The 11,767-nt window shown below is 48.9% G+C and overlaps 6 protein-coding genes across 6 annotated transcripts; 4 read left to right on the top strand and 2 right to left on the bottom strand.

The window, feature by feature from the left end:
- On the bottom strand, window positions 1–5,012 carry I303_108022 (uncharacterized protein; the record flags this gene model as incomplete). Its single annotated transcript, XM_018411273.1, has 22 exons — window positions 1–292; window positions 361–559; window positions 633–805; window positions 864–907; window positions 964–1,003; window positions 1,063–1,165; window positions 1,237–1,268; window positions 1,323–1,393; window positions 1,463–1,595; window positions 1,733–1,801; window positions 1,860–1,959; window positions 2,031–2,415; window positions 2,491–2,565; window positions 2,630–2,756; window positions 2,809–3,043; window positions 3,097–3,155; window positions 3,207–3,299; window positions 3,354–3,438; window positions 3,496–3,839; window positions 3,986–4,743; window positions 4,835–4,881; window positions 4,949–5,012. 22 exons carry the CDS (start codon window positions 5,010–5,012, stop codon window positions 1–3), a joined length of 3,528 nt encoding a protein of 1,175 aa, XP_018259941.1.
- Window positions 5,013–5,397: 385 nt separating this feature from the next.
- Window positions 5,398–6,889, top strand: I303_108023 (uncharacterized protein; the record flags this gene model as incomplete). Its single annotated transcript, XM_018411274.1, has 3 exons — window positions 5,398–5,645; window positions 5,702–6,536; window positions 6,605–6,889. 3 exons carry the CDS (start codon window positions 5,398–5,400, stop codon window positions 6,887–6,889), a joined length of 1,368 nt encoding a protein of 455 aa, XP_018259942.1.
- Window positions 6,890–7,075: 186 nt separating this feature from the next.
- I303_108024 (uncharacterized protein) lies at window positions 7,076–7,684 on the top strand (the record flags this gene model as incomplete). The annotated part of the gene is made up of 1 exon (XM_018411275.1): window positions 7,076–7,684. One exon carries the CDS (start codon window positions 7,076–7,078, stop codon window positions 7,682–7,684), a length of 609 nt encoding a protein of 202 aa, XP_018259943.1.
- A 568-nt stretch (window positions 7,685–8,252) lies between these two features.
- Window positions 8,253–8,882, top strand: I303_108025 (uncharacterized protein; the record flags this gene model as incomplete). Its single annotated transcript, XM_018411276.1, has 1 exon — window positions 8,253–8,882. The coding sequence occupies one exon, from the start codon at window positions 8,253–8,255 to the stop codon at window positions 8,880–8,882; it is 630 nt and encodes a 209-aa protein (XP_018259944.1).
- A 675-nt stretch (window positions 8,883–9,557) lies between these two features.
- I303_108026 (uncharacterized protein) lies at window positions 9,558–10,151 on the top strand (the record flags this gene model as incomplete). Its single annotated transcript, XM_018411277.1, has 1 exon — window positions 9,558–10,151. The coding sequence occupies one exon, from the start codon at window positions 9,558–9,560 to the stop codon at window positions 10,149–10,151; it is 594 nt and encodes a 197-aa protein (XP_018259945.1).
- A 195-nt stretch (window positions 10,152–10,346) lies between these two features.
- Window positions 10,347–11,719, bottom strand: I303_108027 (uncharacterized protein; the record flags this gene model as incomplete). Its single annotated transcript, XM_018411278.1, has 2 exons — window positions 10,347–10,881; window positions 10,974–11,719. 2 exons carry the CDS (start codon window positions 11,717–11,719, stop codon window positions 10,347–10,349), a joined length of 1,281 nt encoding a protein of 426 aa, XP_018259946.1.
- Window positions 11,720–11,767: the final 48 nt, after the last annotated feature.

Consider the following 11,767-nt stretch of genomic DNA (forward strand, 5'->3'; position numbering starts at 1 on the left):
TCAGATCTTTACCCAACTACATTCCGATTCTCTTCTTTTCCTTTCCTTCTTCTTCTTCTTCCCATCAGAAGCCAGAGTCAATCTAACAGTCTTGATCTCATATCCTCTGAAGGACAATTTGACAGATACCGAATCATCCTTCTTCGGTTTCTTATCCTCGTCTTCATCTCCGTCTTCTTCGTTCTCTTCAGACTTCTTTTCGACCAGATCAGAAGATTTGTGGATCCTAAGATGTTCAACGTGTTCTTCGAGGATATTGGTCACTTCAGCTTTGACAACCTCCAAGCCGGTGCTGTCAAGGACAAATCTCATGTCAGCATCGGACCCGTTATTACGTAGTCGTGATTAAGTGATACTTACATCTTCAGAATTGCCCTGGCATGACCACCGAGATGTTCGTACAATCTCAGGATGATCGTCTTACTGTCTCCAGAGAAATCATCGTCTTCCCCTCGCTTGATCGTTTCTAACATCACATTTGTAGCGTTTTGAAGTCTGAATGGACAGGAGAGGGCAAGCGGCTCGAGGGCAATATCGATAGGCTCTTTCGAATATCTCACTATTCATTTTCAGAATTCAGCTTCTCAGACACCGTTGACGTAGATCAACATATCTAGGAAGCACAGACTCACGTCTCATAGGCGCATTGAAAGCGTAAGCCACCTTGGCCACATCGCTTTCGACGAAAGTACCTTGATGAGGATAAATAGCGAAAGAGAATTGGTGAGTGCCCGTATCGCAATCTGCATCAGGCTGAGTAGGCGCTCGGAGAAGGGACAGCCGCATGATGTTGCCTTGCGTCGCACTGAGCGCAGATGTTAGCCAGTACCACGGTCAACCAAACCCATGGATGGTCGACTTACTAGCCATACTTGCAATCGTTGAGGATCGCAACACCGTAACCGTACTGTCATCGAAACAGCTTTAGCAATCAAGAACCGTATGCTTATTCTGCCAGCTTACCTCGGACAAATCAGCGAACTTGTGTCCACACACTTCGAACCTATTCCAATTGTCAAATTGTCAGCTTAGCTCATGAGCGCATGCCGAAGCCCAGCTCACTTGGCAGCATCCCACGTGGTATTCCTGTGTGTAGGTCTAGCGACAGTACCGAATTGGGTATCATATGTTGCAAAGTCAGAGTAGATATCAAGCGGGAGCTCGACTACATCGCAGGGAAACGGGGAATCAGCGAAAGGCTCCAGGCCTGTCCGGTAAGCCAGAAGGTTCACTTACATTTGAGGAATTGGTGTTTCTCCCTCCAATCACTGTTTTGTGATCGAATTAGCTTGCATTACACGTTCTCATGGCAAACAACTCACATGACAGCATCAAATCTGATCATGCTCCTAGCATCTGCCTTCAGGGAAGCTGGAATTGCGTCCATGGAGATCTGATTGCGAGCCAACGTCAAGAATCATCTCCACAGTCTGCGTTTTGGTCTACGAGAAGCTAGACTTACGTTGATTTCGATCCTACTTTGTCCAACTTGAAGACTAGCGCCGATAATTGCTCGAAGAGGACCATCCTCCTTGATATGTACACTCTCAAACTTCAGGTGAGTTTGCTTTTCGAGATGGAACTCATCAACATCCCTACAAGGTCGCATGTCAGCTAAGGGATTCGTTAGCCTCAAATGCAATCTCCAGCTCACCATGCACTACAGTATCGCCATTATCTTGTCAGTCGAGTGTTTTCCTTCAAAAGCAGCCAGCTGGGAAATGGCACTCACTCCCAGTAGTTCGGATGATCTTCCATGATGACCAAGCCACCAGTCTGGCCGTAAGAAATAAGCTCTTTACTGTGAATGATACAGCCGTCAGCTTCGATTGAGGCGGTCGTACGTTGAGCTGACTCACTCCAAAGCTTTGTCGTAAATACTGGTGATTCTGCCATTCTCGATCTTCATCGAAATTTTGTTGTTCGCCATGACGAATGCATCATCTGTCTCCTTTTTGACTGCAATGATCCGCATCAGCGCATGATGCACACGAGCTGGCGTGTAAATGGTCAAGAGCGTTAGGACTCACCTTCCACTTTAGGGTTGGCGTAAAGTCCTCTAGGACTACATAACATCAACGCGTCTTCCCCGTCTTTGCTGTTCTTCACACAACCGGTATGCAGGGTAGAAGGAGCATTCTTGGTCGAAAGAAGCAGGTACCCAGTCTTGCCATCTTTGCTGAGCTGAGCCGCTCTGGACTCGATCTGAGCATGTGCTTCAAGTGGAACTTCGATCACCTCTTGTCGTCCATAGTCTGGTATGTTGTTGATGGCAAATATCGGTCCAGTGGTCTTGGCTGGCTGTTCCGCTGAGATAGGTAGCGAAGAATGGTAAATCACCGAGTATGCCTCATTCAGTACCGCATGTATGGATGATTGGATAGAAGCGTATTTCTTTTCGGCGTCTTCGTAGATCTACAACGATCCGCAAGCTCAGCGATCAGTAATGGCAATTGCCAAGATATCAGATCAGCGAATTGAACGACCCACCATTGCAATACCACTTCCTGGCAATACATCGTGGAATTGACAGAGTAAGAGGTCTTCCCATGCGGAATCAATTCGCTGTTGTGATGATCGGTGAGCTACATGGTCTGCTGAAACGGATTCGATCGGATGCCCGACACACCTTTTTGGGATACTCGTACTCGGGATCAATCAAACTAGCGATTGTAGCTGCATATTCTGCTTCACGCATCAGGATCTCGCTCTTCCTGTTACCCTTCTTGATGGACGCGTGAGAAGTATAGGTTCCTCTGTAACTCTAGCGTGAGCGGCATTATACCACTAGCTGAAGGATAGACCTACCTGTGCAGCTCGAAATACAGCTCTCCTCTCCAATAAGGTAATTTTGTAGCGTTATCCGTCTCTTTTCTTACCGATTCGTAGAAGTCGTCGAAACTGCCGCCCATCTTGACAAGAGGTAATTGACCTCCTGCATCGGTTCTTTTACCGATTGCGCGAGCTCTTCTGAGTTTCTCCAGCATGGGTGGAGTCGGGCCACCGCCCCCATCTCCATTCCCGAAGAGCAGCAGTGATTGTTCTGGCATGACTGTGAGCTCATCAAATCATACAGAGGTCCAAGCCGATACCTACCAGTGACTTCAAGATTCTTGTGGCCTGTCATACCTCTTCTGATCTCGCCAATGTCACATCTGGATAATGCGTGAGCGCAGTTCCATTCGATGATGGAGAATTACACTTACTGACTGTTGTAGTTGTCTACAGGGGTCATATGAGTCAAGACCTGTGAACCATCAAGACCCACCCAGTTAAAGGTTGTATGAGGGAAGTTGTTACTAGACCGGACCCTGTAAGCTTTCATGGAGACTAATCCTGATAGTCGAGCTTACATGGAATTCCACGACAGCTTCTGGGTGAAGAAGTTCGGAGCTCCCGCTTGCCTGGAGATCTGAGGCAGTTGACTCGAATAGCCGACTGCACAGTGTTCTCAGCAACGCCGCAGCTCTGACATTAGGAAATGATCACGCTTACAGGTGTCAGGCAGAACAAAGGTCCTAGCCTTGAAGCCAAATCTACTCTGGTAGAATCTTTGCCCATACAAGAATTGCCTGACTAACGCTTCTCCGGATGGCATGTTGGTGTCCATCTCTACCCATGTAGCACCCAGCGGTTGGAAAGACCCTTCAGCTACTTTACTCTTGATCCTTGCGAAGAGGGTAGGGTATAGCTCTTCAGTCCACTTGAACTGTTGAGCTTGAGTAGCGGAGAATCTGTGTTCGGGATATCGGTCGATCAGATTGCATTGGGTTGACCAGGATCGAGCAGATTTCTGTTGGGTGACCGAGAACGGCCAGAGCCAAGCTGTGTCGATATGGCTATTGAGGTGGCATTGATTTAGCTTTTAACATCCGCGACCAACGATGACAAAAGTGGGGCTTTGCGACGGGACTAGGGAAAGCCAGAGCCAGTTTTTGGTATGTCTTGGATGATAGGGCATATTTGCGAGATGAGGATAGCTCACCAGTGGCCCACACCCCAAAGCGTCCCTTTCTGTTCCTCGGCTTTCTTACTGTCCGTTGCGATATCCTTCTCCCATTCTTTACCCAGAATCTCTTGAGCCAGCTTTCTAGCCTTCGAAACGCTTTCTAGACTACCTCTCTTGAACGTATTCATGATATCGTTGGCGACATACATCGAATGTTTGCTCAATGGCGAATCATCAGGAAGGGTATTGTATACTTGATGAATAGCATTGAAATCCCACATCAGTCTCCAAGCTTCCATGTTCGGTACCACTAGATCCGCAGAATTTAATCGGTAGTATCTGTTGGGATCAGGTGGGTCCATATCGTCGATGCCGAACATCCCATTACAACTTCCTTCGATGTAGAAGTGCGATACACCAGCGTCTCGGTCGGCTTGGGGAATTATGAATTCTACCCTTCGATCCCCGTTGAAACCGCCTGTCAAACCATGAATGGGATCTCCCTCGACAGTGTAAATCAACGCTTCTCCGGAATTGTCGAATTCGAATTGGATTCTCTCGTATTCTGCAAATTCTGGTGGTATGTGGAGGGTGATACGGAACCAGTGGTTGGACCATGAAGGGCCGAACTCTTCTCCTTTGTGAGCCAAGCGGTAATTTTGTCGTTTGGCTTCTTCGAAAGATGGTTTGGATCGGCTGGGAGCGGACCATACTGCGATCTTGACGTGTTTCGGGTCGTCTAGACGGTGAGCGAAGAGGAGCGATGAGAGGTTGTAGTCGGCATAGTGGCCTCCCTGGCGTTTCAGTGATAATATTAGCTTCAGCCAAATCGGAATGATGAACAGGAGCAGACTGGTCTGGAGACATTTGGACAAGTGAGCGCACAATGAACTGATCTAATCTACCATGTGTCGAGCCAAGCTTCTTGTACTCTGCAAGTAGTTAAGAGCGTGAGCAAACGGGTCGTATCGAGACGGAGGCAGGAAGCGCTGGACTGACTAGCTTGATCAGTCCGTTGCGGATACTCCGCTGACTTGTGGTGAGCCGTATCGTATGTGCTCATCTTGTCTGCGCAGTAGATGACTGACTGATCAAACGCAGAATCAGACGAAGGAATGCTGATCTAATGTCAATCAACGGTGAGGAGAAGGATGGAGTCGATGGTCGCGTTGTCACGGTGGTGTGGTGATACGGTGAGACGATGACACTGTACGGTGGTGATATGGTGATATCATCTGATCTATCGGTCTGCGTATCAACCGGTCTAATCAAGGGTAAAACGTGGAGGTCATAGGGCATAGTCACGTGGGGAAAGTGGGGTAACGTCCAAGCGGCGAACTCTCCGATCCAACCACTTTTGGTCGCATTACTTCGCGAGACACTGGATCCTCCTTTTCTCATTCTTTTATAAGAAAAAAAAGACGATCGTATCTGCTATACAAGAGGAGATGCCAAAGCATCTACCGACTTTCAAGCACTTACTCCACTCGACCCAGACAGATCAAAAGGCAGAACCAAAGCAAAAATCAGTCAACGATCTCATATCGTCGTCTAGAAATGCCAGACCCGTAGCCGGATCCAGCAGGGATGTACCGCCTCACTTGGCTGGAGAGAGGGTATGGTCTCCCTCATCAACATCCTCGACGACGGGTAGTGCAGGTGGACTAGTCGATGTCGAGGAAGGGGGCGTACATCCGTGAGCTCGATGTAGATCAATCTGTTGGAACAAGCAGCTGAAGCGAGTAAACTTAGAGCCGAGATCCTGCGACGGTCGAATATCGCTCAGAGACAAGCATCAAGATATGTAGCTGGACCTGCACCTCCACCATCATGGAGACCCACCACTACCTCTTCGGGACCCTCGTCGTCTAGTACATCGCAAGTGGATGCACGTGCGATCGCGCCAAAGGATCAGCCTGTAACTACGGATCAATTGACTGCGTCCTCAGCGTTACTCTCTGCTTCACCGTCTCACAGTTCGAGGCCCTCACAATCGGATACCCTGGTAAAGTTCTGCTTCATGGCTGTACTCCGTCATCTGGAGGACGAACGAGTGATCTATACTCCCGATGAAGATGGGCTAGGTGGAGAAGGGATATATACGTTAGGCAGATTACTTCGAGAACAAATCCCATATCTATCGTCCCCTCTCAAGTCAGCTTTCTTGGATATTGCATCAACATTGCCTTCGAACTACCCTCATAGGCTGAGTGATCGAGCGTTTCTAGCTATCTTGTCGGAAACTCCTGCGGAAGAACATCATGTGGAGAGCCAATCTTCCGATACAAGTACGGTGAACGACTGGGATATTCCTCCTATATCGGATACTGCAATCAGTCACCTCCCGATAACTCTACATCCATCACCGCATCAATTACTCTCACGTATCTCCGAACTAAACTCCATCACTTCGCTCAACCTTGCTTACTCGACACTACCTTCCGACATGGATAAATTGGTATCAGTCTTGCCTGCAGGATTAAGGGAATTGGGCTTAGTTGGAATCAGATTCGGCGGGAAGACGGTGGATGATCTCAACCTGCGAAGAGGCTTCAGCGCTCTTAGCAGGAAATTGATTGTTCTCAGAGTACGTTCAACCCTCTGACACCTGATAAATATCACGGCGCGAAGGCTGACCTGACTGTCCCTTTACAGATGTTGGTCCTTTCTCACCCGCGCTTCGATTTGACAATGAACATCCTAGAAGGCTTACTTAGTCCAGGAAATAGCAAGCTACCCTCCTTACGTACACTGGGTCTCAGAGGGTTGACGGACAGCCCTCACAGCGACAATGGACAAACCACATATCGCGAGGTCGAAAAAAGGGCTTGTGAGGATGAAAAGGATTGGCAGTGCGGAGTCAAGATATCTAGGCAGGAGGTGATCGCAATGATCAAGGCTAGTGGGAGAAACAAGTATGTGGAGGTCATCTGGTCTTAGAGATCCGGATCATCTTTCATTGTGATGAAAGGACGAATGGAGCATTGGGCTTGGTCAAGAAGACGATTCTACATTGCACCGACAAGAAGACACACCAGCTTGTTCTTGTCCATGCAGCAATCTTAAGAGTCCTCATCTGCTGTTCGCCATCAAGAAAGCTCGTAGTAGGCAGTAGATCGACACAAGATGGGTTATCCAGTCTACAGTGCTTATCCATTCAGCGAACCGCCCTCTCAATCTGAGCCTTCCCAGTCTAGAAGATTTGACGGGCCCACACTCCCAGATGACCTTAAAGAGCGAATTATTGTTCAGATCGATAGAGCAAAGAACACATTCCACCAAGGTCTAGCAAGGCTCAATTCAACTCCAAGCCAAAATCTCACTGCTCAAAGCATATTGGAACAAGTGAAATCCGATCTACTCACCGCACCTGGATCATGGAGTACATACGTATCTTCGATCAGTCGGATCTGCACCAACCCTAGTGTCCAGGTGACCGAATATCAAGCTCGTCTTGCGGATTTTGGGAGCCTAAATGCGTGGCCAACTAGACGTCAGTGGATTTTGATTCGTGGTATTATCGCGAACTCAGCTACGGTCTCCGCGCAAGATCGAATCAATAGTTTGATTCTCTTCAAATTGCATGACATGGTGGACGATTACGATCTCGCCATCGACGATTCCCGCTCTGCGCAGGGGTATTTGCCTGAGACGGGCGCAGATCTGTTCTATGATCACTGGACTTTCGAGAGAATTGCCAATGAGAATGCTTTAGCCCAGTCTGGGCACAGATGAAAGACTGTCCTGTTTTAAAGGTCAGCTGATGAAGATTACACATACATTGCTACGCAGCATTCCACTCTTCGGAAAGGCTGCCAGATGAAAGGTGGTTCCTCCGGAGACCGACTTATCTAGATTGTTTCCCGCATTGGGGACTATAAATTCTCTGTGACGTGCAACTTCCTCATCGCGCATGTGGTTGCCCGAATCCGAAACCGGTCAGTCTTTACGACGAGTCCAGTGGTTCAGATGGCAGGAGCGATCTGGTCTCCCTGTTTTGGCGCTAGAGAGGCGAGCCACCCACCATATTGTACAACTGCTTCTGAGCGATCGATTAAAGTGAGATAGTCGTAGGGTCCTACGATGACGAAGAATTTCGTTGATCGAGGGCGGCAATCCTTTGAAGTCGACTCTCAAAGGAAGGACTCAGATTCTAGTGAGCCTACGAAGTCGCTTTCGATTCGTCAGTATTTTTGGCCGTTGGTAAGCTAACTTACCTTCGTCTTCACCGATACTTATGCGTTGAGCTCCCACAACCCGCGAATTCGCTGAATACTTCCGTACATGAACGACAGTATCAACTATGGGGTATCCAGTCAGCCGGGCTTACCCCTTCAGCCCCACCACTGCATCTCAGACTTCGCGCACATGCCGCACATCTCCTCCAGACGTCTATGTACCCACGCTTCCGGATGATATCAAAGCGAGAATCGCCACTCATCTCGATATAGCAAGGAGCGAGCTAGCGTCCGATCACATACAGAACCTATCCAATTTCAGCGACGATCATCTCAGGCGGCTCATGACTGCCCGTACCCGACTGGAAGAACTGAAATCTAATTTGCTCAGCTCGCCTGAGTGGTGGGCGACGACATACGGGTCGACGATACGCCAGATCAGCCAAAAGCGCGAATATCAGCCTACCGAGTCTCAAGGCGGCGAAGCAGGTAATAATAGTGACTCTTCAGGAGGATGGCCAAGTAGACGTCAATGGTTGGCGATCCGTGGCAATATCGCTGATACCATCACAATCTCTGACCCGGACATTGCTCATACTAATCAAACGATCTTGTCCAGATTATTCCGCACGGCACGCCCTTACGGTTACTCCTTTAACAGTTCAGCGTCGACGGAGCAGTATATACCGAAGACGGGAGCAGACCTTTTAGCTGATTGTTGGACGTTCCAACGGGTCGAGGGCTCAGTAGCATAGATAGCGTAAGGGTGGCTCGATATACGATTTAGCAATTTGACCTACAGTACAGTATGTCTGGCGATGTCCGAGTATAATGATAGACGCGAGCTCTTACTCGGACTCGTGATGTTATAACTCTTGCCACTCATTCGCTTCCTTGTTTGAGACCCTGCTGTTGGCTTCTGCCCCCGCATCCCGCATCATGGGATCGTCCTGACATATAAGCAAACAAATTTTACATGACTCCAGACATCGATACTGGACAGCACTCCATTGTATTCTGGCTGGCACTAGTCGCGAGATTTGTACCATAAACCTATCAGGCCGCTCAATGATCATGACTTCTTTTGAAAATACCGACATCGACCATCCTTTTGATGCAAGATTTTGATATGGTGAAAGGTGTTGAGAGAAGGCACATACGTCAGTAGTGCGCGGTATGCGGGGTTTACGAGGCGGTGCTCGCAGAAGGGAAGGCCAACGAGATCGTCCTTTCAGCCAATCTACCAACAATGGAGTGATTCCCAAACTCAGCACAAGTCTTACCTTGATATGATCGTCATGCTGATCTCTTCTCGCCGAATCACACGGTGGAAGACTATCGCGACACTATAAAAGCTGTCCGCTTTTGTGGCTTATCAACATCATAAATCCCTAATCACACATATCTGATCCACCACTGAAACAATCAGAATGGGCCGTCCAATTTATGACGCTTATCCATTCAGCAAGGACTCTTCGGTCCGCGACACCGCCAGCAACAGGAATGAAGATCCCAGACCTTCACAAGAAACCACCGAACAGATCCACGCACAGCTCGATGCGGTGATACTGAAGCTGGATGACGACCTGACAAGCTTCTTCACACCCATGACCCAGGCTCAAACGGCACAATGCCGGGCGGCTCGTGACAGATTGAGGCAAGTTAAAATTGAATTGTCTTTCTGGATCGATGCATGGGACGGATACCCTCAGCAGATCAGATCATTCTGTCGGACCAACCAAGAGGCTGATGCCACCCGTGGGGAATCGTTCCACACTTTGGGAGAATGGCCTACGGGAGGTCAATGGGGGTCGATTCGTGAAGGCTTGCTCAGTTCGGGTGGCTTTCAAACCTCAGCATCGGTCGAAGCATTAACCGTGGGCACACTGAGGCGGATCATTCTACAACAATCTTTGGCGGGGCGCAACATAGCCCCAGGAGGCTCAACCGAAGGAAATGTGATGAGAGATGGCATCGACGCCTTTTTGGATTCGTGGGTATTCGAGCACAATCGTACTGGGTAAACCTGCACATATATTAGACTTCATACATCCATACTGATTTGTACAACAACGTATCAAGGTAAATTGCCACTCCTCCATCATGGTCATTCGAAAGTCATCCATTCGGTCTTCATACTTAAATCTGCGAGGGTCAGGACATGACTGCATCCCATGCAGAATGTTTGACTATTAGTGCTTCTTGTAGCCGCCTTGGAATCAACTAGCGATGACCTTCTCCGGGGGCTCAGACGACCTGTGTTGACGCTCGGATACAGAGTTGACCGCATCATTCGTCTGCGGAATACGGTCAAGTAGACTGCTTCGATCCTGTGGTTGCTCGACCAATGGCTCCTGCGCGATTTTGCCCCCATCTTCATATTTTCGTAAGGTCCCTTCTTCTAAGGACTTCAACGATACTGATCCATTATCCGCCATCGAACGCATCCGACCAGAGGGTGTTACGTCCTCCTTCTCCTTAGATGATCCTACATCTTCCGGCTCATCCCCTTCTTCAACTTCTACAGCCATGCATGGAGGCCGGTTCCCATTCTTCTCCGTCTCAGGTCCAGGCTTCGTTTCGGTACTCGGAGGTGTCCACCAATACACCGGATATCGCCTCCTTCCTAGATTGTTGATGACCAGTGCCCAGCCGAGTAATAAGGTAGACGAGCTGAGCACGACCGGTATGTATGTCCAGCCCATCGATACAATCTGAGGATCAACGGCGGCCGACAGAGCCGTTGCGCCTGCACTGCAAATGACAAAGGTATGCCACAACACGGTGACGACTCTTTTTAGCGTAGTTGTGTGAGATTGGCATGAATATGGTGGGAGATGGCTTACGGCGGATGTACAGTCCCAGTGATGAGCATGAGTACCATTGTCACTGCCACCGTGAGCGCGCAATTGGCAAAACTTCTAGAATTGAACGCAGAGCCCTCGCCGATGGAGTTCAAATACTCATTCCGAGCATCATTCAGTCTGAAAAGCTTGGTGAATACGACTCCCGTGATTGAACCTATCAGATTTCCGAAGATATGATTTCTGGGCTGAGCTAAAGGCGACTCGATGACGCCGAACAGCAAAGTACTAGCCGCGCCGAAACTGGTGATGATTAACGGGGACTTGAATACTTCTCTTAGATGAGTTGAGGTTGTACAGATTGCTTCGATTAGTAGTATCCCCACTAAACATCCTATGAAACTAAATAGCCATATTTCATATTTTAGTGGGATCCTCTTCAGCCAGCTAAATGGAGGTATCGGTATTGGCTCGTAAGGCGGGTTCTGCGAGGGGGGTCGGTAGCCCGTAAATCTTGATATCCAGATCGGTATACGTGCTCTAAATTCTGTTGTACCATGGTTATCTAGGCGTCTGGCAGGCGAACGGCTTTGAAGACCTGTCGACGCTGCGGATCGTCGGCGCGAGGGAGATCGCGATCTTGATGTAGGACGGGCGGGACGTACATCTGGTGAAGAGACCGACAAGACAGCCTTGCCCTTGTGGAGGTGTATAGGAGGTGATGTAGATGGTCTGACAGTCGATGCCGAAGCTGACCATCCCCTGGAGTTACTACTACCTGCAGGCATATCGATGCGACTTTGTCGCTCCGCTTGTCTCATAGCCCTGGTCTCCTT

The sequence above is a fragment of the Kwoniella dejecticola genome, chromosome 10 (assembly GCF_000512565.2).
Source record: "Kwoniella dejecticola CBS 10117 chromosome 10, complete sequence".
Classification (NCBI taxonomy): Eukaryota; Fungi; Basidiomycota; class Tremellomycetes; order Tremellales; family Cryptococcaceae; genus Kwoniella; species Kwoniella dejecticola.